At 43.0% G+C, this 24,764-nt stretch overlaps 1 protein-coding gene across 1 annotated transcript in view; it reads left to right on the top strand.

The window, feature by feature from the left end:
* Positions 1 to 20,095, top strand: part of capn15 (calpain 15) — a 43,420-nt gene extending 23,325 nt beyond the window's left edge. Inside the window, exons 3-12 of the mRNA XM_080459061.1 lie at positions 5,054 to 5,262; positions 7,196 to 7,379; positions 9,720 to 9,943; positions 10,420 to 10,545; positions 11,675 to 11,827; positions 14,739 to 14,900; positions 14,995 to 15,230; positions 15,909 to 16,078; positions 17,921 to 18,099; positions 19,825 to 20,095. Of these exons, the coding sequence (XP_080315187.1) occupies positions 5,054 to 5,262; positions 7,196 to 7,379; positions 9,720 to 9,943; positions 10,420 to 10,545; positions 11,675 to 11,827; positions 14,739 to 14,900; positions 14,995 to 15,230; positions 15,909 to 16,078; positions 17,921 to 18,099; positions 19,825 to 20,002 (1,821 nt within the window). The 3' untranslated portion in view covers positions 20,003 to 20,095. The remainder of the gene's footprint in view (positions 1 to 5,053; positions 5,263 to 7,195; positions 7,380 to 9,719; positions 9,944 to 10,419; positions 10,546 to 11,674; positions 11,828 to 14,738; positions 14,901 to 14,994; positions 15,231 to 15,908; positions 16,079 to 17,920; positions 18,100 to 19,824) is intronic.
* Positions 20,096 to 24,764: the final 4,669 nt, after the last annotated feature.

Below are 24,764 nucleotides of genomic sequence, written 5' to 3'. Positions count from 1 at the left end.
TCTTTTTATCCTGACTCCTTCCATCACATCTATCCCCACATGTTCATCCTCTTTTTTTGTAATTTATTTATTTTTTATTCCTCTTTGCTAATACCTCAAAATATACATTCCCCATGCCTCCCACTGCTGCCCCTCCACCCCCGCCACACCCTCTCCACATGATTGCACTCAATTCTCCAGTGTGGCAGTCAACGTGTGCATGTATGTGTGTACGTAAGTGCTGGGGTGAACACAGGGCTGGCCTATTTTTAGTGAAATAGGTGTAGAAGAGAGGAGCAGAAATTATCTGCTTTTCTATAGCAAATGTAATCGCCAACAGCATCAACTGCTGCAACTGGCTTGTAGGGGCCAAAGAGATGAAGGGGGGGTAAATTGGTAAGCAAGAGGTGCTTGGCTCTCTAATCCATCTTTGTCGAGGTAGTAACACTTGGCAAGCACAGAAACGCCAGTGGGGAACATTTAATAATGATAAAAGCTTTCGGTTTACCCTGTAACAAGAGATGTGGGCAGTGCAACCACAACAGTACAGTTCAGTACTGCCTGGCTTTCTTTCTTCACTTGTTAGAAAAAGCAGTTAGTGCTGCTGATGAAATGTATATCAATGTTATCGTGGAGTTAGTCCAGATTGCAGGATTAATGTATCTCAGAACTAAATATTCTCTTTCCACCTGAGTGCCGTTTATTTCTCTCTCCTCTTCACTTTCCGACTCTCCTTGATTGGTTTTGAGAGCGAGCGGTGTGCGCTTGATGCCAATGCCCCAGAGCGTGTCCGCTTACTCGCTGTGCCAAACAAGTAAATGCTACTAACAGCCATCAGTCCGACTTGTGAACTGTTAAACACAGCGGGGTTTGAACCGGTTCCTCTATTCTTTCTCCCTGTTAGCCTCAGAGGGAGCAACAGAAACATGCTACACTGCGACAGGTTGACTCTGATTCTTGTTTTTCCTCTTTGTGTTGTGTTTCATGCTGCCTGTTGCTCGGTGTCTTTTTCCCACAGACACTTGGATTTTGTGTGGGGGTTTTGATTTGCGCATTGGATTGGGAGCTCTGACCCCCCGCGGTGACAGGTTTTCACCGCCTGTGACAGTATTGTACGTGCCAGGCGGTACTTGGAGGCTTTTGTTTTGGGTTTGACGAGTGTAGTGCTCCAAATTTTGGCTCTATAGTCTTTTGTCACTAATTTTTAAGAGACCAGTAGGTTGTCTGGAATATGTAGCTATCTCGCTACAAGCTTACCACTCCCAACAAAAAAACACAACAAAAAACAACAAAAGAAAAAGACCTTGTGTTGCTGCCAGTTCTGAGTAGCCTGAGAGATGGCGGGATGGCGGGAAGGCAGCAGGTTTTCTGAGCTCAGCAGTGCACTGGCTGATTGCAGGCTTCTGTTTGCATGTTGGACTGTGCCCACAGATCCAGTCAGAGACACAAAAACCCTGTAGAATCTCCAACAACAGATCTTGAACATGGTCATTGTTATGTCTGGGGATGGTTTTCACAGTTAAAATTCCATGGTGTGCATTTTCGTGCTAAAGTTATTTCATATTTAAAACAGGGAATCACTGTTAATTATTGGTTCAACTCATTTAATGTTTGCTCATCATTGATTTCATGGGGGGGTGGGTCTGTTCATGCATTTATGCTAATTTAGCTTTCAGATTCTGACCTTTATGATCTTCTGCAGACTCAGGTTATCACCTCACACTCATGTTGCGCTTACACAACCGTAGAAACGCACCGCCGTCATCAGAACATCCTGTACACTCCAGATGTACGGCACACAGGCTAAATGCACTGCTATATTGTGTGGGCAGACTGCAGCAGACCAATTTGCTGATCATCATGTCTTTCAGCTGGCTTAGACTAACACTCTTTGATATGCTCATGATATAATATATGAGCGTAACTGGATACAAAAACCGCAGTGTGTTCTTGAAGTGAACGGATGAGTTCCAGACATGTCGTCGCAGCACCAAGCGTAACATCAGACATTTATTCATTAGCTGAAGTGCCATAATATCCTGCAGATAAGAGAGTGTGAAAATATACTTCGTCCCACTAAAGAGTGGGACAATTCTGGAGATAAATTCATTCTTAAAATACTGAATACCATGAATCTCTGGCAAGAGTATAGACGTATTTTAGAAAATGTGTGAAGAGTAGCATCGTTGCCCATCTCAGGCTGAATTAGGACAAAAATGAATACGTTCAACAATAAAATGCTTGAAGTACACTCAGTGGACGCTTCGCCTGCTGCTCTTGATCCAATGCAACAGCTCTGCCGTAAATTCTGCCCTGACTCTTCAACTTTAGTTGAGACTGTCAGGGCGCTATTCATTCAAGCATACTTTTGAGATTGGAGGTTTCAGCGACTCAACAGCAGTGTAATAAAGGGAAGTGTAGCTTATGTTTTGGCCTCCTTGGTAGTATAAAGGAGAACTACAACAGTTGTGTTTGTTTCAATGCAAACTGAAAAACTTCATGCGAGTAGAGTTCATCCCAGAGCAGTTATAGCGAATCGCATCAAGTACATATTGATCATCGTCACGGTATATACATATCTGTAATGCAATAAATGTGTTTCCAGACACTCTGCGTTCTTGCTTTTGTCAATCAGATTGAGTCGTACTCCACAAGATTGGGTTGACAACTGATCATATTTCACTTCAACATTTCCGCATACCTGAAGGAAAAAAACATGCGTCTGTTTAAAATTAGGCCCAAAAAGAGAAAGAACTCTGTTATTTGTAAGTACATATCTTAAAACAAAAAAGACATTAATAACACATTCCTAAGCGTTTGTTTCTTTATTTTAAGTCATATTGCAATACTCAAATGTTGTATGCTGAGCTCATTGTGCTTTCCTACAATTGTACTAAATGATGTAGCTCGGGAGTGTAGGCTATTTTAGAAGATGTGTTTAGCCTTCTTCTGATAACACCCCATATAACCATTGTTAATAGGACCAGCAATGTCTATTTGGCTGGTTCCTTAATTACAGGGCTCTCTCCACAGCAAATCATTGTGCTTTGCACTGTATTATAGTTGGCTATATTTCACATCAGAAGCTCGTACTGCTGCAACTGAGTTTAGAACCCAGGTCTCCGACACTCAAGGTCAACACCTGTCCCCGAGGGTAGACATTTTTATTACATTTCAAACGTAATGTTAATCCAATTATAATAATAGTTAGGTCACTGTGACCATTTCAATAATAGGTTGGATTTGTATTTCTCATTTATTCAATTTTTACTATGAAAGTCATTTTGTCACAAGTTTGTGTAAATTACAATACTTAAAATTGAATAACCATTCATTAGAATAAACATTCATTACATCCAGTTTTCTACATCTTCAAATTATGTTCATTGTCCATGTCGGTTATCATGGGCAAATGCAGTGATATGATCTGTTTGATTTAATGAGAATTATGATAAATGTAGGCTGGACCATTATAATAACTGCTCATATATGATTGCTATTTGTCATCATATCTATAGTATTAATTTTAACACAGCTTAACACCAGTTGAAGGCACAATTCTAGATAACAGTAGAGAGGAAGAAACCTGCGGAGTAGACCGAGAGGTGGCAGGTATCGGCTTGACCAGTTGGGGGTTAAATATTTTCTTAAATGGCGGAGAACTACGAGCAACTAAGGTAGTGCAGGCCAGAAAATCCAGCAACCACTACTGCATACAGTTTTAATACATGTTAATTCAAATTTAGCAATTATTTATTCATTCGTCCTGCCTCATCAGAGGCTGTACATTTCCCCTAGCAAAAAGCCAGAGTTCAACTCCAGCTGGGGCAGTTTGTGCATAAGGAGGCTGACTCTCTAACCCCTGATCAATGATCATAGTCCTCATTTCTCTCTTGTACTCTGCGAGTTGCAATCATTAGAATTTCAGACTGTCGGTGTAACTGTACCAAAGCTTTGCTCTCTTCCTCTGTGGTAAATTCATATCGACCTCTATGCCCTCCCGATAAAAGCCGGCAGCAGGGGTCACACCTAAGCCAGTGAACTCCAGAATCAGTAATCCTTGTGGAGACCCCAGATGAGCAAGGTGGTGAGGAAGCATTGAAGAGATTCTGTCCGGTTACCCATGCTAAATCAAGACCACAGAATTGAATTGTTGGATGGAAACTAATCAATTCGCTTCACTATAGAGATACCAGTGGGGTTCCCGCAATACATCCTGCCTGCTTCACAACCGGCTCTACCCACAGCAAAGACAACACTGGATAGGGTTTGGCATGCATGGCTATGTGCCCTCTCAGGGTTGTACAGGAGAGTTTTACATGGGCAGATAGTGTGTCGGATTGGGTGTCTTGATCTGTGAATGCATCCTCATAGTGGAGGTTCCATGTACAGTAGACATGCAGCCACATTTTAGAGTGTTGCATTTTAGCAGGTGTCTCTTCTAGGATTCTTCACGAAGGGGGCGTGTCGGTGAAAGTTGGGAGCTTTAAGCGTTACATTTGCATACTCAATAGGTAGAGCAAGTCATCTTACCAAGGTTTACTGTTCGATCTCCTATCTGGGGCTTACCATGTAGAAAAGTGTCTTATGGTGAGAGACTGAACCCCAAGAAGCTCCAAAGAGTGCGCAAGCATGGCAGCCATTGCTGTTGAGTGTCAATAAATGAGCCACTTGACCGTGACGGCTCAAAGTTAGTTTTTATGAAGGAAATGTTCCTGCTACATGAGCAAGCATGCATGACAGTTATTTTTTTCCCCTCTCTATGCCAAGATTCTGGGCTCATGTGTTGGGCTGTAGTGTCCTGTATTGATCAGAAGATCTTGTAAAAACTGCTGGAGAGTTCATCCTCAAAGCTGAAAGGCTTCTTCAGTCTTAAATTAGCCATTTGAAAACTTTTTTTTTTTTTAAGCGCCCTCGGCAACTCCTTTGGGCATCATTAAGTCAGAAGCGTGTGTTTGAATACATTTTGAATCAAAATTTGGGGTGTCGATGTTTGAACAAGTCCTTTAGGCTCCGTATCGCTTCTCCTCTCCAACCTCCTCTGTGTGTCTCTTTCTCTCCCGACCTTGTTTAGAATTCCGTGAACTTTGTGGATGACAGCTTCCCCCCTGGACCTCGCTCTGTGGGCTTCCCCGAGGGCGACAGCGTCCAGCAGCGAATCAAAAAGTGGCTGCGACCCCACGAGATCAACTGCAGCAACTTCAAAGACCGGGGCGTCAAGTGGTCCGTCTTCCGCACACCGCGACCATCCGACATCCTGCAAGGTCTCCTCGGAAACTGCTGGTGAGCTTCCACAATAAAACAAGATGAACCACAGGACACAAATAAGACGAGATAACACAGAGACAATGAAAGAGACAAAAGGAAGACTTTAAAAAGGGCTGAAAAAGCTAGGAAAGTTATACTGGTTGATGCATCGGCTCAGAACAACATAAAAAAAAAGTAGTCAAAGATTGCGAAAGTAAAATAAAACTTTTCATTCTGCTCAGTGTCTGTGAAAGGTCAGAGGAATTTAAAGCAGATAACACTTCAGTCTGTGTTCTTTTTGTATTAGTTTGCCATAGATGAACACTGCAGCCTGAAGCTAGTAGACAGAGATAGATACAGAGGCAGAGGGGCAGTGAAACATTAAGTGAAGAGCGTGAAAGCAAGAAGCTGAAAAATTAGCCTACAGAAAAAAAGAAAGGAGCCAAGCTACGACTTCAAGAAAGAGCACAGAGGAGTCGGACAGATGCACAGATACACCTGACGGGAGGATTATTCACAGGAATGTGCATCCGGACACATGTTTAATCTCCTTGTCCTTGTTCTTGGTATCTTTTGGGTTGCATTGGTGTGTGTGTGTGTGTGTGTGCGTGTGTGCGTGCGTGCGTGCGTGCGTGCTGCCAATCAGCATCTCCAACTGCGCCCACAACAGAGAGCAGCCGCTCACAAAGTCGTCCCGCACAACTTTTCACTTCATCACCAGCGTGCAAAGCTTATCAAAAATAACCCTCCCAGGAGCCATAACCCTCTCATTCGCAACAGGATGTAACCCAAATTCTTTCTTATTGGCTTCATCTCTCTCTCGCTCTCTCTCTCTCTCTCTCTCTCTCTCTCTCTCTCTCTCTCTCTCTCTCTCTCTCTCTCTCTCTCTCTCACATCTGTCCCAATAAACCAGCAAACATGGCAGCTTCTGCCCGCCAGCCAATGACAGCAGAAGAAAATTATGCCAGTCACCTTTGTCCTTGAGTACGGCTGCAACGCCAGCCTACACCGGAGTCACATTATGACCCGGCTAATTGGATTTTCATTGGGTTCTTCTTGCAGATTGGTATTTCTCCAGCGAGTGAATGAGCTGATCAGCTTCACTCAAACAGATGGAATTTACAGCTCCAATTCAAACCCATTTCCAACCCCACGCAAGGCTTGCATTAACACACAATGACGAGTGCACGATTAAAGATATTCCTTTTATCTGTGGAAATTGTGACAGTGGCTAAAGTAGCTTCTCATTTTGGTCATTTTTAGCAATTTCGTTAATAAGCAAATCAAATGGCTGCACCAGAGGTGAATCAGCAGCACACAGAGACGATTATTTTTATCTCGTTGTCGCAAAACCTCCACTTTCTGTAGTCATTCCATTAGTGTTGTATGATCTTCTACTTAGTTTCAGATGAATTAATGTTCACTTTAAAATATAGCCCTTTTAAGTTGGCTCCTGGTGTCCCCAGCTGGATTTCTCTTGTGTAAAGAAATTAGCATTTTTAGATGTATCCGGATTTTTGATTAACTAATTTCTCTTGCAAGCTAATTAGTAAAGCGAGTCAGTTTGTCTCTGCTGCAGGGTGAATGGGGAGGTAACCAAAAGGCATAGAAGCTTGACTCATCAAATGTCATTGATTTTTCAATGAGGGAAAATTATATTTAAAAACAAATCTTTCACAACTGCTTGTGGTATTTCATGAAAAAATATTATTTTTTCTTTCATTCCACAATTACAGCTTAATAACCTTAATGTCTGCCAGTCTTTCCTTTTTCATTCCTCTTTGGTTGCATCCGTTAGGCCCGACTGTCTGCCACTATCAGCTCATCGTTTTCTGTGTTTCCTTCTCCATTTGTCTCGCTGCTCGCGTTACATTTTCTTTGTTTCAACCACATCCTCTCACTCTCGCTCATCCGTCCATCGTGAGACGACGTTTCATTTTCCAGCTCATTGAGTTTGATGTCTCTGCAGGTTCCTGAGTGCGCTGGCAGTGTTGGCAGAGCGTCCAGAGCTGGTGGAGCGGGTGATGATCACCAGGACCATTTGCCAGGAGGGCGCCTATCAGGTTCGGTTATGTAAAGATGGGACATGGACGACGGTGCTTGTGGACGACATGCTGCCCTGCGACGACTACGGCTACCTCCTCTTTTCTCAGGTCAGAGGAAAGCATGTATGGGCGTCCACGGGTTTGCCTTATCGCAGAGGTAACTGGATTTACTTTTAAATTTGAAGACGTTCAACCTGCCAGTTGAAAGCATTCATCAGCTTGATCGGATTCAAATGAGGCACCCATTCGGGAAATCCAGTCGCCTTTGTGATACTTTGAGTGAGACTTCAGATGGAAATGGAGTTTTCTGCCACATTTTGACACAGCACAACTTTTCACTCTTTCACATGCATTTTCCTTTTCATACTGGAAAATCTTCCAAAGCCTGAAAATCTAATTATACCCCTAGGATCTGGGAGAGTTTGACTGCACTTTCACCACTGCAGCAGTCTCAAAGCACTTCACACTATTTTTCCACATTCACCAATTCACACTTACACACCATTGACAACGGTTGCCATACACAGTGCTCGACCGCCATTGGGAGAATTTGGGTTTGAGTTTCTTGCCCTGCACTTCTACACATGGACGGTGTGAGATTAGGGACCGAACCACTAACTTTTGGACTGGAAGATGACCCCGTTCCAGCAGAACCACAAGAGCAAAGTGTCTTTGCAGGATACTTGGTTCAGAGGATCTCCAAAACTGCAGCTCTCAGGCAGGTTTTCATAATGCTGTGGCTTGTCAGTGTGAATTCTGGGACGTCACAGGAAATGTTTGAGTTACACTAACAACAGATAGGCATGGAATATGTTATAACTACTGCACAGATCTTTCTGTAGCTTATCAAACTAATCAGAATTACACATAATATTTCAAGTGTTTGCTACTGGGTTTGACTGAAGGTAAACGCAGATATTTTAACAAAGGTTACTGCAATGTGAATCCTCATGCAGAGTTTCTCGTTGATACCGGTAAATTTCACTGTTAGTACAGATAATTGCGCTTCAGTTTGAATGGACCTGAATTTGTTTTTAGTTTATTTGGGGTTCAGCGCTACTGATGATTCATAAATTACAGCTCTACGGCTGGATTGCTAACATCTGTGGAGCTGCAGAGATCTCATAACAGCAGCTCTGAATCTGAGCCGCTGAATAGTTTTCTTCTGTCAATCTTCAGTTTTCTGATGTCAATCGGCGGCAGAGCTAAAAATAAGGATATTATTATTATTATTATTAGGGGCCTCAACTGATATGAGTGTGGCTTTGGTCTTTCTGTATGAGGTTTGCATGTTCTCTTTGTGCATGTGGAGGTTTTCTTCAGGTACTCCAGTTTCCTCGCACATGTCTCAAAACATTGAGTCTGTTCTTTAAATCTGTGGAGGCCAATAATAAATGGGCTTGCAGACCTTCTGTACACACTTAAATTTGAATAAAAATTTATCAGTTTTACTACAAAAATTTTATTATAATTAGCCTCCAGAATGACACTTTTGGAGACGTGTCAAATGAGGGGATTTTATTTATCTGATTTCTTTGTTGTTGTTGAAAAAGCCAATGATCTAGTCATTAATTTTTGCTATACATCCACAGCCTATTGAAACAGTGAAGGAACTGCATGGCGGGGGGTCACACACTGTTAGCCTCAGAGCACTTTACAACTTGGATTTTATTCACAGATTCACACACCATTTGTGATATAGCTGCTGTGCAAGGTGTTGCAGATTGGGTTCTCAAGGATGCATGAACTCAAGGAGAGGAGGACCACTGTTCAAACCGGTGACTCTGTGGTTAGAGGATGACCAGAGCCACTGACATCCCTTAAAATGCTCAATTCAAAAATAACATTATGACTGTCTTCTTTCATTATTCATGGAAAGAATTGATTAAAATGTTACGTTTAACTTTGTGAACCCTGCAGAAATGTTAAGCAGTAACTTATTAATGAGTTCAAGTGGGTTCATTATGTACCGTTTTATCACAAACACGCCTTAAAGATCCCCATGGACGATGTCTAATTAATCAGCAGTCAACAGTTGTGGAGCAAATGAGGTGTAAATTATGCAACAAAATAAGATGGGAAAAAAAGCAGGCAAATGTACTGTAATGTGCTGGAGAGACACATTTTATATCCCGTGGAGAGTCTGTTTGACCAACAACCTTGTCCTCTCCAGGAAGACTACGGAAAAAGCTCAGCGTGCTGACTGAGCTTGTTGGGGATGCAGGAACAGTAACGCACTTGTAACTCTAAGATAAGACAGAAGAAATGAGATATGCCACCTTTGTTATCAGGCTATCCAGTTCAGAAACCTTAAAACACACGTGCGCCTTGCATATCAGACTGAGCACAGCACACCTTAAAACACACTCTATAACAAAGGTGATATCCTGTTACAGATGGAGCGGTGAGTCATGGCTGAATATTTCCTCCTCTTTCCCGTCATCCCAGGCCCAGAGGAAGCAGCTATGGGTGGCGCTGATTGAGAAGGCCCTGGCCAAACTCCATGGGTCCTACTTTGCCCTGCAGGCAGGGCGTGCCATCGAGGGCCTGGCCACGCTGACGGGGGCTCCCTGCGACTCCCTCATGCTGCAAGTCAGCTCCACCAATCCCAGAGAGGAGCCCATCGACACAGACCTCATCTGGGCCAAGATGCTGAGCTCCAAAGAGGCCGGGTGAGAGGAGGGGGCTAATACATGGTTCTACATGAAGTTGGTGAAATAATAAAATTTTCTCATTAATCAAAACCCAAATTGTGAAATGGCTGCAAAGCTCCTAAGATGCTGAATGCTTATCAGTGGCTCATGTTGGTAATAAAAGCGGTTCGGTAATTGCCCCTTTGATATGTGAGCTTTCAAAGCAACATGAGACTGAAAGGCCAAATCGTCTGTGGCCAAATTGAAGGTCCATCTGCTGGAATCATTGTTTAAAGACTGATTTAATACATCAAAAGAGGGGAACAGCCTGGAAGATCAAGACATCACAGACCGTACTTAACAGAGACGCAGTACATCAGTACAGAAAAGTACAAATGAATGCAATCAATTAACCACAACTAGAAATTTGTCCTGTGGAAAATACTGGAAAAGCCTCTCTGGTTGAAGGATATTGTTCGTGATTGCCTCTGCTGTGTTCAATTCTTGCCTGTTAGGTTTCTGATGGGTGCGTCTTGTGGAGGAGGCAACATGAAAGTAGATGATGTTGTTTATGAGTCTCTGGGCCTGAGGCCTCGCCATGCCTATTCAATCCTGGATGTCCGCGATGTACAGGGTTACAGGTGAGTCCTGAATAACTCTATTAGTGTTCGTTTAATGTCCTCCTTGATCCTTTTTATTATTCAATTTGTTTTATTCTATCTTTTTAATAGTCAGTATAGTGAACACACAGGTTGAATTATTGTTTTATGTTGGGAACCTGATGTGTCACACTTCTAAATTCTACATTTTATTTACATCCACGAGTCAATATAGAAGGTGTAGAATTCTCAAATGGAAGCAGATACATCTGTAATAAACAAGAAAACTTGTACTGGTTGAATATCAAATTGACATATAGAAATTTGTATGATTACAAATTTTGAATGTAACTGAGAGGTAACATTTTAAGGTCATAACAAAGAAACTGGACATGCCTGTAAGGTTCTTTGACAGCCATGGTTTTTCCAAGTTAAAATTATTAATACTCACAATTAATAACTGTTTTTTTGAGTCATCGGATTAATTTTCATCTTCCAACAAAGTACAGAAGCAAAAGAGAAAATGACGCTTTAGTTTCAGAATAAAATTGAGATTATACTACAGAGACGATTGACATATTTCCTTAGAGAGCTGTCGATGAAGTCCGTAACTGTGATCATTATAGATTTGCAACTAAACTGCAACAGCAAAGTATTGAAATCTGCTCCGAAACTTCATCCAAATCCGATGGCGTGTCGCGGTTTAAATCATGGATTCTTTGCCGTACCTGTAAGAGAAGGCTGAGAGTAGCCACACAAAAAAAAAGAAAAATCCCAGATGTAATTTGTTTAAGTGCGACCCTCCTGTGCTGCCATAAAGCATTCAGAGAGGAAGATTGGGCTGAAGTGCCTGATCTAAAATGAGCAGGGGTCCTTCTGCTCTGAGCTTGAGAAGATTTAGCAGTTTGAAAACTGTGATCTACCTGTACCTTTTTTTTCCCCCCCCGAAAAGTAGCGACTCCAAAATGCTTTTCCATTATGCCTCCCAAGTTTTCCACTCTATCGGGGAGGCAGTAAAATGAAATGGGATGTTAAAATGGGGTGCAATCATTCATAACGGGAGCAGTACCAGTCTGCAGAGATGACTGCAGCGTTGACTAAAAGCTGCTGTCATTTTTAACCGGTCCCTATCTCCCCCCCGCCCCCCTCACCCCCCACCCCTGCGCTCCAGGTTGCTGCGGCTGCGTAATCCGTGGGGTCGCTTCTCGTGGAACGGCAGCTGGTCGGACGAGTGGGCGGACTGGCCGCAGCACCTCCGCCACGAGCTGATGGCTCATGGCAGCAGTGAAGGAGTCTTCTGGATGGAGTACACAGACTTTATAAAGTAATTCACTGATTTACTCCATTTCAAGGGTGATTTAGCAGGAGGCTGTTTAAAAAAATAATAATAAAAATTGTGGTAATTGTGCATCTGTCTAGAAGCATATTTGATTTGTTCACAGCAAACTTTGTGTTCATTTTGTGTGACGACAGATGCACCAATAAGAATATTTTAAAGCCATAACCCAGATTGTTTGTACATGAGGTTATCGAGATGTCATTACCAGTAACTCTATCTGCCCCCTAGTGGAGGCCAGACAGTATAGCATGCCTGCAGTCAAACTTCAACCAGGCTAATTTGTCAGTGACTTTCAAAATGCCCATAGATTTGAATGCGAGTGAGTGTGGTTGCTCTGTGATACACTGGGGGTCTGGCCTGGGGTGTGCCTTGCTTTCACTGATAGTCAGGTGGGTTTGGTTGCAGCCATCAGTGGCTATCAAGTTGGATAAAGCGGTGTAGAAGATGGATGGATGGAACTCATTTGTGCCAAATCTTGGCCTTGGATTGCCGTAGATAGAGGAAACTGGCGGAGCGAGCAAAAAAGCCACATACACACAGGGAAAACGCGCAAACTCGACATTACTAACCACCAACCAATACTGTGCTGCCCCCAATCATACAAATTAAAAACAATCACTACCGGGCTTCTGTCAAAACCATTGTAGCATTTTGGGTTGAAATGCATTTGGATATTTATGAGTGGAGGCTCATGTTTTCACACTCAGAACCCCTGGTGTCCATGAACATCCTTTATCTCTGCCACAATGGAAACATGAAATCTGCAAGCTGATGAGCGGCCTAATCACGTTACGCCTGTTTGGATTTCTCTGACCATCTGGTATTGACACCACATTGAGTGGCCGTGTTTTTCTTGTTTTAACAACACTGTGTTTGCTGACAAGCGCATCATACACTGGTTTCCACGCCGTGCTGTCATTGAGTGTATGTGTGTGTGTGTGTGTTAAGTGTGTGCGTGTGTTTTCTTGTATAGTGGTTGCTGTGGTTGCCAGGGATCTGGCAGGCAGAGGCTTAGTCTTGTCATGCCTCATAGTGTGTTTTGTCATATTAAATTAATTCTTTCAGTCATACTCAGCATCAAGTTCTGGCCAGAATGTCTCTTGCTTCTCTCTTGTTAAAACATATTCTATGAAAATTGGATTTTTTTTTTTTAACTCATAATTTTGATGCTGATATTGTTTTGATAGCGCTTCCTTTTTCAGTAATTCAGAGTTTAGGACTACAGATCAAAAGAAGACAAAACATTTGAGAACCAAACATTTAATGCTTTGTCTTGTGTTTCATAAAATAGTTGTTGACAATTTTATTTTTTTTTTTTACACTTTTCTTATGTTTTAAAGAACAAAGATCAAATTATTTGAGAAAACACACCGCACATGCAGTTGCAGCCCTGCTAGTTGTATTTATTTTATCCAGAATCTCTTTTAATTAACTTGTTACCTTGTGGAGGTCAGTCTCTTAACGTGACTGTAAAATTTAATCTCCGGCAATAAATCAGATCATTGTAATAATCAGATCTGAGCCTTTTACATGCTCATAAAAATCTTATAATTGGAGAACTTCGGTTTTCATGTTACAGTAAATGATCACACTTATTTCAGTGTCATATATCTGTAGTGATGTAAAATTCTAACAATTTTCCAAATATGTGATCTTGTCTTGTGGAACATGACGACACAATCAGTTGAAACATTACTTCTGTTGAGGGTTTCAAAGTTTGTTGAACCAATTTCTCATATTCTGATACAGATAAGGGCCTTCCTCAAATAAACCATATGACGATATGCAGGAATCGAATAATGATCAGATTTCTATTGTGCATGTAAACATGCTTACTGTGCACGCTTTCTTGCATTTTTTTCTGAAGCATCCATGATGCTGCACAAAGAAGACAGAACACTAAACAGAATATCAGCCTTAAAATCAATTAGGAGCAGCAAATCTAATCTGGTGTTTGAATGTGATCTTTTAACTCCCAGAAGGAGAAATTAATATTTTGGAACTAAAGTGAGAGCCCCGTTTCCTGTAAATACCTTCATTTGACTGAAGGGTGAATTCACGCACTAAACTACGCCATGTACAGTAACTGCGTCCGTCTCTTCGTCATGTCCCTCCTCGCTAACAAAGGAAGAGTGGTAATCAGTCCAGTATGGCTCTTCTCCTCAACAACTCGGACCTGAAAAATGTGCCGAGCCCAGACGAGCATCCCATCTGTCTTCTGGCAGTTTATTGCTGTCACTGACAGACAAATAATCTTTCAGCTTTGTGCTATATGACAAATCTACAGTGTGTGCCTCCCTCAACTCGTTTCACTCTGAGAAAAGACAGTGGGCAGTTCATTGGATGGATAACAAGGCCCCCGGATCAACTGATGAAGTGGGCAAATTCTTATTATGTATGATGCTTCAGAAACAAGACACGAGGGCAGGAGAGCAAGAATTATATCAGCGGATATGATTTAGCCCGGTGATCAAAATCAAGTGTAAAACTTGGGCCTTATTTCCACTCTCTCTTTTCCTCGATTGTCAAGAGGACAAAAGGAAGATGTAAGACAGTTGTCAGAGTGAGGTTAGGAAGTGATGAAACAACCAAAAGCAGACTGAAAGTGAGGAGAGAGTGTCTGTCGGGGGCTCTGCCTTTGAAGAAAGAGGTCTGATATGTTAGCAAGGTAAACTGTTTGTGTTCAGCAGCACCCTGAGAGGTTCTGCTACTGTTAGAGTGTTGCTTGGGATGCATACGAATTAAATTGGGGGGGGTGTCAGCTGGCCACGTCGGAAGCGTCTCAGAAGAACAGGATTAAATGCAGGCTCCGAAACATGCCAATAATGAATTTCACAGTCACAAATCAAGTTATCAGTGCTGCCTGCAGCCTAAACGTTCCTCTTTGCTCCGACAGGTACTTTGACTCTGTGGATATCTGTAAGATCCACTCAGACTGGCAGGAGGTGAGACTACAAGGGTGCTTCCCCAGCAAAGCCAATGGGCCGGTCACGGTCACAGCCCTCACAGTGCTGGAGAGGACGGCGCTGGAGTTTGCTCTCTTCCAAGAAGGAAGCAGGTAAACCGGGCCGTCATCAACCCTCCTGCACTCAATCCTCCCCTCCTCTTCTACACCGTGTTGATTTTCCTCCGTGATGGCCTCTCGCCACCAGACGCTCAGACACAGCCGACAGCCACCTGCTGGACCTCTGCATCATGGTGTTCCGCGCCTCCTTCGGCAGCGGAAACAAGCTCACTCTGGGCCGGCTGCTCGCTCACAGCAAGCGGGCGGTGAAGAAGTTTGTTGGCTGTGACGTCATGCTGGAGCCGGGGGAGTACGCCGTCGTCTGCTGCGCCTTCAACCACTGGCAGATGAATGTCAGCAGTTCAGGAGAGCCGCCGACACCCAGTAGGTGGACAGATGCAGTCGGCACAAACACTGCTTTTATTCATTGCTCATGGACATCCTAACTTTGCACCAGTACTAGAACATAAGCACGTATTCTGAATAAGTTCTTATAGTAGCTTTGCAGACTAAGGGTTTACTTACTTCTAGAATGTTATGCCTGATGGATATTTGTGGTTACTTAATCAAAAAGTTATTTTTATCTGTTCAAGGATTTTCAGGCAAAACAATTTCATAAAAATGGTCATCAGATCTTCAGAGAGGAAGTTAACTAGATAGTCGCTCCCTGATCTGGCTTGTAATTCCACTTTGTACCACCAGATGGTGCATTGAGTCACCCCACCCTCTTCTTGCCTTCATAACAACAGAAGACAAAAGCAGATTCTGACAATGAAATTATACAATTGCTAAAGCTGGAAATGACAGAGCAAACTGCTGAAACTCTGAGGGAAGAATGGCTCACTGCTGCCACCCAGGGCACAAACGTGGCATTACTTAAAGCATTCATGCTGTGCCTGTAACATTTAAAGTCAGGTACTGTTTGAGAAAGTCTAATATTCATCACACATTTGCAGTTTTGTTTTTGTGTGTGTAGTTATGTTAAAAAAAGTGAAGAAAAAAAACACATGACTGTTGTCCATGTATATATATTTTTCTGAATCAGTCTTTTGTCCCTTTCAGTCTCCAGCCCCACCAGCGCTGCAGCCCGGCGGCTGAGCCAAGACTTCCCTGGCTACATCCTGGCCATTTACAGCTCTCGACAGGTGATGGTGGAGCAGGTGGAAGCGACCGCCACTACGCTGGCGGATGCCATCATTCTGCTCACGGAGAACAAAGGCGAAAGACACGAGGTGCGACACACTCCAAAACCCCGAGAGCGAGTGGAGTTTTGTGGGGAAATTACCAGCAGTACGATAAGATACCTTTATTGTGTCTGAATACCCTAATGACCTTCAGTAGTTCTTCCTCGCTTCTTCCTTCTGTTTTGTTTGTGTTTTTGCAAATAAAAGAGTTCATCATTCAGGGGATCAGCTCAACTAACACAGGATGTTTTACTATTAAATTCTAAGCAACGTTTGCTTACGTTATGTTTCTGTGGGGGTCTCCCTCAGTGTGAACAGAACCAACCAGAGGTGCGTTCACGCAGATGGATGAAGCTTTCCTCTCTTAACTCAGCAGATATGAAGTGCAGAGTACTGTTTAGTTACAGACATGAGTGATTCATAAGACATGCTCAGTCTCCTTGTTCCTCTCATCATCAGGAAACTATGTTGTTCTTGTGTTGTTTTTTTTCTCTTTGAGTTTTAAATGACCTCAGTCTTTAAATGTGCGTCTCTATGGAAGGAACATCGTGTGCGTTTAAATTCTTGGCACAACAGCGACAACTTCTATATTTACTTCTAAAATATTCCAATCACAGAGGACGGGATCAATCAGGTACTAATGGCAGATGGTTTTATGCAGTTTGGGCAAATCTACTCTCATAAAAGCGACGCGCCAGCCTGGATCTGAAAGGGAATCGAAGATGGTTTATTCAAATCTCTGCCCCAAAACACATCTATGATTTATTAGGGAACTAAGTGCAACCGCTTTTTAACAATTTGTCGTACTTTGCAGTAGAAGTAGAGTTTATTGCTCCAAAAAAGAAAAAAAGTCACATTGTTACACTAACTTTGGAAAGAATCGAGCATGAAATGGAAAGAAAAAGGATATATCGCTCCGTAACGGTTCTTTCAGTGTAGATTGAAACACGTGAAAAAAAAAAAAAAAGAAAAGAAAAAACTGCATGAGTTTCTGTATAAATACTGGACGGCACATGCTGACGAAGCTGGGAAGTCTTTTTAACTCTGTAATCCACTTTGAGATAACCTTAAGATATCGTCAGCAGAATCCTGAACCCTGTTTTACCTTTACTTATGTGCACTTTATCTCCCGCATGCGCACACACACACACACACACGCATACACATACATATACATACATATACGCAGCATCTCAAAACTACGAAAAGCATATTATTCTGGCTCACCTGAGCAACTCTTCCCTGAGAGTGCTGTCACATTGCCTTGTATTTTGGCGGATGACAGAGCTTTTTAAACGATCGAGATCATCTTTGTTTAAATCATTCAGCACTCCGGCTCTCCAGGAATCCGCCGCTCGCAATAGGTGGGCTCAGCACCCGGGGGCTCTCATGGCAGCCACAGCACAAGCAGAAGTGTTTTAACAATATGGTTTGACAAAGACTTTTGGATAATAATAAATAATTTCAGCAGCTTTGGGTGGTAACAACCAAGCGCTTTGTTCTGTGAGCAGATACTGTACATGTGTCGCTGTTGTATTTTGTACACATTGGTTGTTGTTTGTGGGCAAATGATTGTAAAACTACAGCAGTGCAGAGAGTCTCATGCACTGCATCAGTGAGTAATTGTAGTCTAACAAAGAGTCGTTGCTCTTAATGGAGAATAATGCTTTTAAAGACGCAGTATCATTTGAACAATGCCAATCCGGTGCAGTAGGAGGCAGTATTGAGTCACTGAAGTACCATATTCATTTTAGCTCTTTTGAATTTGTCCTTGGATTATGTAGGTCTGCGTACGTTTTTTTTTATTTTTTGTTGTTGTTGTTGTTGTTGTTGTTGTTGTTGTTGTTGTTTTTGACAAGGTGTGTTCTGTGTTTCCACGTGTGCTCTCAGGGCCGTGAGGGCATGACGTGCTACTACCTGACCCACGGCTGGGCGGGGCTCATCGTGGTGGTGGAGAACCGCCACCCTAAGTACTACCTCCACGTCTCCTGCGACTGCACTGACAGCTTCAATGTGGTGTCCACGCGCGGCAGCCTCAAGACCATCGACAGCGTACCGCCTTTACACAGGTACACGCTTCACTCTCCCTTTTGCCGCCATTGTCTTTTATTTTCTAAACCAGCTTCATTATTTACTGCAGCAGGAACCAGAAACGGTACCAAAAGAGGAAAGTAAACGCTCTGGGAGCGTTCGCTGCAGGTGCAGCGGATATACACGCTTACATAAACGCACTGTTCCCACAGGATCACTGCTCTATATTTCTTAATAATCTACCTCGGGCTGGTCTGAGCACATTTAATAGCTGCTTTTGTTTTCTGTGGGTCCCTGTTGTGCGCTTCACACTGTTGTAGACAGACGCACACTGGCAGAGTGAAGCATGGCACAGCAGTTCACGCATCATTAAGTTTTTGTGAATTTAGTTTCTTTGAACACATTACCGCTCGCATTAATGTAAATTTAGGACCTTATCACCCCTAAAGTTATGGCCCATATAATAGGAAACTGTTAAAAGTCACCATGCATGAGGACTATGTCTTTTTATTGTAATTTTCTCCATCTAACGAGGCCATTAAGGCTCCGCGTTCGATAATAACATTCACCACTGCAAAATCACAATCTTATTCCTCATATTCTGTTCACCTGCTATTAGACAATCAGTTCATAGGTGAAAGCGTTTAGCAGCTATGTAATCACATTCAGGAGAAATTTGTGCGCTGTTTGTATTCACAAAGCGTGAATATCACACTCGAAGCTTTGATTAGGACTTGATCAGCTTCTCTTCCTCCATTAACAACATGTTAGACATACATCCAAACACATTGTACAGTAATGACACTACTAATGTTACACAGATTTATTTCTAGGCTGTCTTAAACCATATTGTTTTATTTTGTGATCATTTTTCACCTTATTAAAAGTATTGAATGGAAATGTGTGAAAGCGCTTTTGCCTAATAAGTAGCACAGACCCACGGTGAGGGAAAAAAAATTGAAACTCGTCTTAGAAAATGTATTCATAAGAAAATGTTATGCAAAAACCCGTAATCTTTAATTTAATCCTCCACCAAGATTACAGCGGCAATGACAGAATTAACTGCAGGTTCTTATTTTGCTGTATTAAAATGCGCCAAGTTGAATAAATCTCTCAAAAAGAACAGGCTGTGGCCAAACTGTCACGTGTGAGCTTCAGCCTTTAACTAAAGAAGGTCATCTGAAGGTAGTTTACCGCTACTATGTCTTTAAGAGAGGCATCACTTGATAAGGCATTGACTTAAGTGACCATGGAAACCAGCCTGTCGGGATTAGGAAAAATACAAACTAACTGAAACAGAAAACAAGTCCGACTGCAGACAAGGAAACAGCGTCCTGAGCTTTTCTCAGGACGTGGTGGAATTTAAAAAGAGAAATATTTAGTGAATGAAGTTGGACGCTTGTAAAAATGTTCATTTTGAAAGAAAGTACGTTTTCTTTAGGCTGTTGTGCCACTATCCCAAATTAAGTAGAAAACAGGCACTTAAAAAAAAAATCTATGTTGTGTTTATTTGGGCCAAGACAAATAATTACAAGTAGTTTTTGGGTATTCTTGTGAAATGAATGGTAATCAAATAAATGCATTTTTAAACGTCAGCATGAAATTCAGTCTCTTCCTCATTGTAGGCTCCATGCACAAGTGAAGAACCCTGCATTTGTATTCAGAACATTCCGCCTGTGCTTGATGCGTCTTGCCAGCAGCTTTAGAAACAGAAAACTGGAGGCTGCTCACTCTGTCTCCCTGCCCTCTGTCTCCCCCTGCAGGCAGGTGCTGGTGGTGCTTTCTCAGCTGGAGGGAAACGCCGGCTTCTCCATCACCCACCGCCTGGCCCACCGCAAGGCGGCCCAGGCCTCCCTGGGAGACTGGACCCCCACCAAGGCCACCCACAGCCCGCAGCTCACCCCAGACATTGACGGTCTGCACCGGCCCCGGCCGCTATGACCACCGCCCACCTCACCCCGCACACACAGACTTCAAACCAACGAACTGTCAAACCACTGGAAAACCAGGCAAGGCTGAGCGGCAACAACATCGAGGCCTGTGTGTTTGTGAGTCTTTTTTTGGGGGGGGGGGGGGTCCCACACATGAATGTAAAGCAGAAGCGGGCAGCATCGGTTCGCTCCCCTCGCGATGCTTTTTCATCCGGCCCTCACGCGCGCTCTGTCCCCCGCCAAACGGATGTGCCATGTCAGGATGAAATGAGGCAACGTGACCAGGACTTACTCACAAAACTCACCCGGGCACCCGAAAGGATTGAGTTCAAACTACTAGTTTTGGACTTTTTAAATCTTCTTTTTTTTTTTTTTTTTTGGTAGCTGATAGTAAGCGCTGTATGGAAAACAGAAGTCAGCCCTCACTTTCCTGCTTGGAGTCTACCCTGCTTTCAGTGAGCTTTCAATAATTGAAAAAAAAAACCCAGGGTGGAGTGCTGAAACTACTGAGCCATACGCCGGCCCCTCAACCTATGAGCCAATCACACGACCCCCCCCTCCTCAGAGACGGCGAACAAAGCGGGACACTTCCTGGCGGGTTTCTGCCCCGTCCTCAGAACGGTACCGTTTGAGCCAAACTCGACGAATTCTACCCACCGTCATACATGTTTTTATTCATTTTGTAGAACATAACACATGTCAGTCTTACTTGTTTTCGATACAGCCCGTGGTGGGTTTTTTTTGGTCCATATCTGTGTTTTTGAGGTTGTAGAAAAAGCCATCATCCACATAGTGCTGTGTGTCCTCCGTCACCACAGTGCTCTCGGGCACTCTCTCTAGCTCAGGACCAAACTATTTACACGTGCAGTCAGTCGGAGGTAAATCTTAAGCTGCTCCAGCTGGAAGAGCTTCTTTCCTCATTGTCCCTGCTGTTGATGTCGGAAAGTGGTTCCCAACCTGGATCCTGGCGGGTTTCATCCCCCTACACTTTAAAGACCCCCCGCTGTTATCTTTGGTTTTACTGAGGAAGACTCCTGATGGTGGCGAGAATCTACATGTTAGGCTTCACTGTGATGTAGGAGATCGTTGCTCCCGCCGTTGTAAGAGACGCCACATCCGCCCGCCGTGTTATGACTGTGAGTTTTTATCTCCTGAACCCTGAGACATAATACAAATCCCACTGTGGTGCTTAAGATAGAACAACTTTATAATTTAGTCCCCCCCCCTCCCCCCCCTACAGATAATCGCACGCCACACCTCCTTCCTCATGCTCCTTTTAATTCCTCTTGCTCGGTTTGGAGCCTCGGCGCCGGAGGCGAGTCGTTGCATGATCAACTTTATAGCTGACCCTCAGGCGCGCCGGCTTTTCTCGTTTACTTCAGAAGTCGGTTTATGTCTTTACGCATAAATTAACCGTTGGGGAGTGAGTTTTCTCCTCCAGTCCTTGCGTCTCGCCGCGTCTCGCGCTCATCAGTAGCGCTCATCTGTAGCGCCCCGTGATTCGTGTCTGATCTTCCTCGGTACTGACTGCCAGTTAACTTTCTTTTTCCTCGCACAGTTCTGTCAGTTATGTCGATTTTAAACTTTGGTGTACTTAAGGAGGAGCTGGTGGCTGTTTGCACAGTCAGTTTGCCATAGGGGAGCTCTTAAGAGGAGCTGGCGAGTTTACTTTGGGAGGTCCGGGACCACTGTTGTTTGTTCGGGAGCGACCCTCCCCCAAGAATACACCCGACAGAATGTTGGCGACAAACACGGGCGTCCTCTCGAAATAACAAATGACCATTTTGTCGTGACTTGGGAGCACGTAATGAGAGAAGAGACCCCTGAGACATGTTGCGACACAAAAAATTGTTTAGTCTCAAATGCTCCGATGTGATGCCTACAGCTGGGTTTGGTTTTGTTTTTTTTCAATGTGGGTCCTCATTTAGCACCGCCCACTTGTTCTTTTCCCATTTCCTCACTGTCAAAGCCATCGGTCCTGTTTCACTGAGCAACTTTTAGTCCTCACCACGGAAATGTTGATGTTCCATCAGGGAAAAAGTGGGAAGATTAAAGTGGTACGATAGTAACAGGAGGGAGTGGGAGACTTTCCTTTACGAAAATTGATGTCTTACTCTTTGTAGTGAGATTGGGGGAAAAACTTGAAAAGCTGATAAGCAAAAATCCCGAAAGCATGCATCCATTAGACGATTGTCTCGTAGTGGAATTTTTTGTTTTAGATTTAGAGTCATTTCAGATTGAATCTCCTGAAGGAGCCGGGTCACTCCCTGGAGTGTCTCCATGTGTGCACTCCCGGCTCCCTCAGGACGCTTTCTGGACGCTGTGCGGTGTCCTCAACAAAATCTGAAGCTGAAGTGACTGTAAATATGTTTTCCAAAGAAACATACATGACCACTTTGTGCGTTTTGTCTTCTCTCTGTGTGTGTGTGTGTGTGTGTGTGTGTGTGTGTGTGTGTGTGTGTGTGTGTGTGTGTGTGTGTGTGTGTGTGTGTGTGTGTGTGTGTGTGTGTGTGTGTGTGTGTGTGTGTGTGTGTGTGTGTGTGTGCGTGCGTGCGTGCGTGTGTGTGTCACAGTTCGAGAGCTGTGAACTTGGTGTCTAATTTATTTGTACAAGTGATTCGCAGGCCTGTTTTTCTTATGAATGCTGTTGCATACTGAGCTGACGACTGACAGAAAAAGGAATGTGATGACTTGTGGCTTCATTCTGAGCCCAGGCGGATTCACTTGACAGGAAATGAAGCTGCACTGAAACACCTGCAAATTGAAGTGTCACTGCTGGATGACTTTACATTGACATGAGATTTATTTTTCCTTGTAATATTGTGTCTTTCTTCGTCATGTTATTGTCATTTTTTTTTTAATGGCTCGTTTGTGTTCAACAAACCCTCCTCCTCCTCGTCTGTGCTTCAGTGGCGCCCCCTGCTGTTCAACACAGGTGACCCCTCTCAGCTGATGCGATTCCTTTCTCTCCTCTTTTGGTGTCCTGATAACTCCTTGTAAATTGTACAGTCTGCAAACTCTAAAGTCACACAAAAGATGAAAGAATAAAAAGAGCTCAACTGACCCTCTTGAACTTGTAAACAAAATGAAATTATAATAGCAGAAATAAACAAAATAACCCAATACTGGAGAAAAAAAATGACGAATGTGATATACATATATATAAATATATTTTATTGATCTTTTTTGGCGGAGGGGGCAGGGTAAAGGTATATGTGTACAAACATATGTATGTTTAATTTTCAATCTCAGGTTCCAATGGACCAAATAAATTTTTTTAAATTAACAGGCTCCAATGGTCGTTATTACAAACACTGTTTACCTGAGACAAAATGTTTCAACGTTTATACAGCAGCAACAAAAGGCTTTTTATGGTTTTTCAGAAACAAGCACATACATATGTGTCTTAACTCACCATGTCCACTTTTAAGCCTCTTCTGTAGGATTAGGTTTGCACAAGTAAAAAGAATACTGTCCAATGTTACTGGGATGAGAAGATTGTTCCCAGACTGGTGTAGTGGTCAAATGTGTGATACACTGTAAGTAAAGTCCATTTACTGTTTTATGGGTCATTCCTGCTGGCTGTTTCTGCTCTACAGGCTGACAACTCTAAACATTACATGAAGCCTCAATAATTAAACATGTTGCTGCTCTGAATCCGCTTTATAGTCATCTGCTTCATGTTCAGCCACAGATTACATCCGGTGGACATCAAAGTCTCATTATATCTTCTCTGTATATTTTATAGTGCAGAGCTGCTGCAGTGGCTAAGATGCACCTTCCAGATTTGATTTTTATTGCATTTCTATGTTTCTTCTGTGCCTCTTTAAGTATTCCCACAGTCAAACATATCTTTCTTTTTTTTTTTGCCATGTTTTAATTGTGCCTATGGTTGCTTTTAAACTCCAACTTTCTCCCACCATACAAATGCACGGTGTGCATGTTTAACTCACTGGTGTCTCTAAATTGTGATAATATTCAAGGTGTACCCCATCTTCATCCCGATGTTGGCAGGACAATCTCCAGTTCTTATCTGACGTTGGTCTAGATAATATGAGGGTGAAGGCAGGACACACACGGGAGAGGTCAACAGTTCACCACAGTGAAAACACAGAGGGAAACTTAGATTTTCAAGGCAAGGCACATTTATTTATAGAGCACCATTCAAACAGGGCTTTTCACAGTGCTTTACAAAGAAACAGGTACCTAAAACATTTCACTGCACATTTCAGTGCAGCTTTGAATATCCAATGTGAGAATTACAAAACAAATAGTAAAACAAAAGTATTGGAAATACAGGTAAACATCAGGATTAATATCCAGTAAAGCCAAGGATTTGGGATTAGGTAAGGTAAATTAAAAACTAAATGAAACAGTCCTAAGGATTCCTGTTTTGAAAAGTAATTGTGAAATCTATAAATAACTACAGAGAAGTTACTAGTAAACCATTTAAAAGTTTGACTGTGGTTTTTCCCCACTAGTTTACTGTCCAACATGAACATCTCTTTGCTCTCCAGTTCTTGGCCTGTGACTTGCCTCCTCTCCTCTCATGACATGAGTATCTTTTTGCAGGCTGCTTTATGTTTCAGAGTACCGGTACCTCTCTGGCGTCTGCACTTTTTCTGGAATACAAGACTCTGACACCCCCCTCCCTTCCCCTGCGAGCTCCTGGTGACAGTCTCCACCTCTTCTTCCAAAAACCTCCACCTACCCCTCCCTTCACCCCACCCTCCCAATTCCTCGACTAAAAGAGTGCCCGGGCTGTGCTCTCC

This window comes from Lipophrys pholis (assembly GCF_963383615.2).
Source record: "Lipophrys pholis genome assembly, chromosome: 1".
Classification (NCBI taxonomy): domain Eukaryota; kingdom Metazoa; phylum Chordata; class Actinopteri; order Blenniiformes; family Blenniidae; genus Lipophrys; species Lipophrys pholis.
The sequence above is the reverse complement of the archived record's forward strand: the minus strand, read 5'-3'. Positions and strand labels throughout refer to the sequence as shown.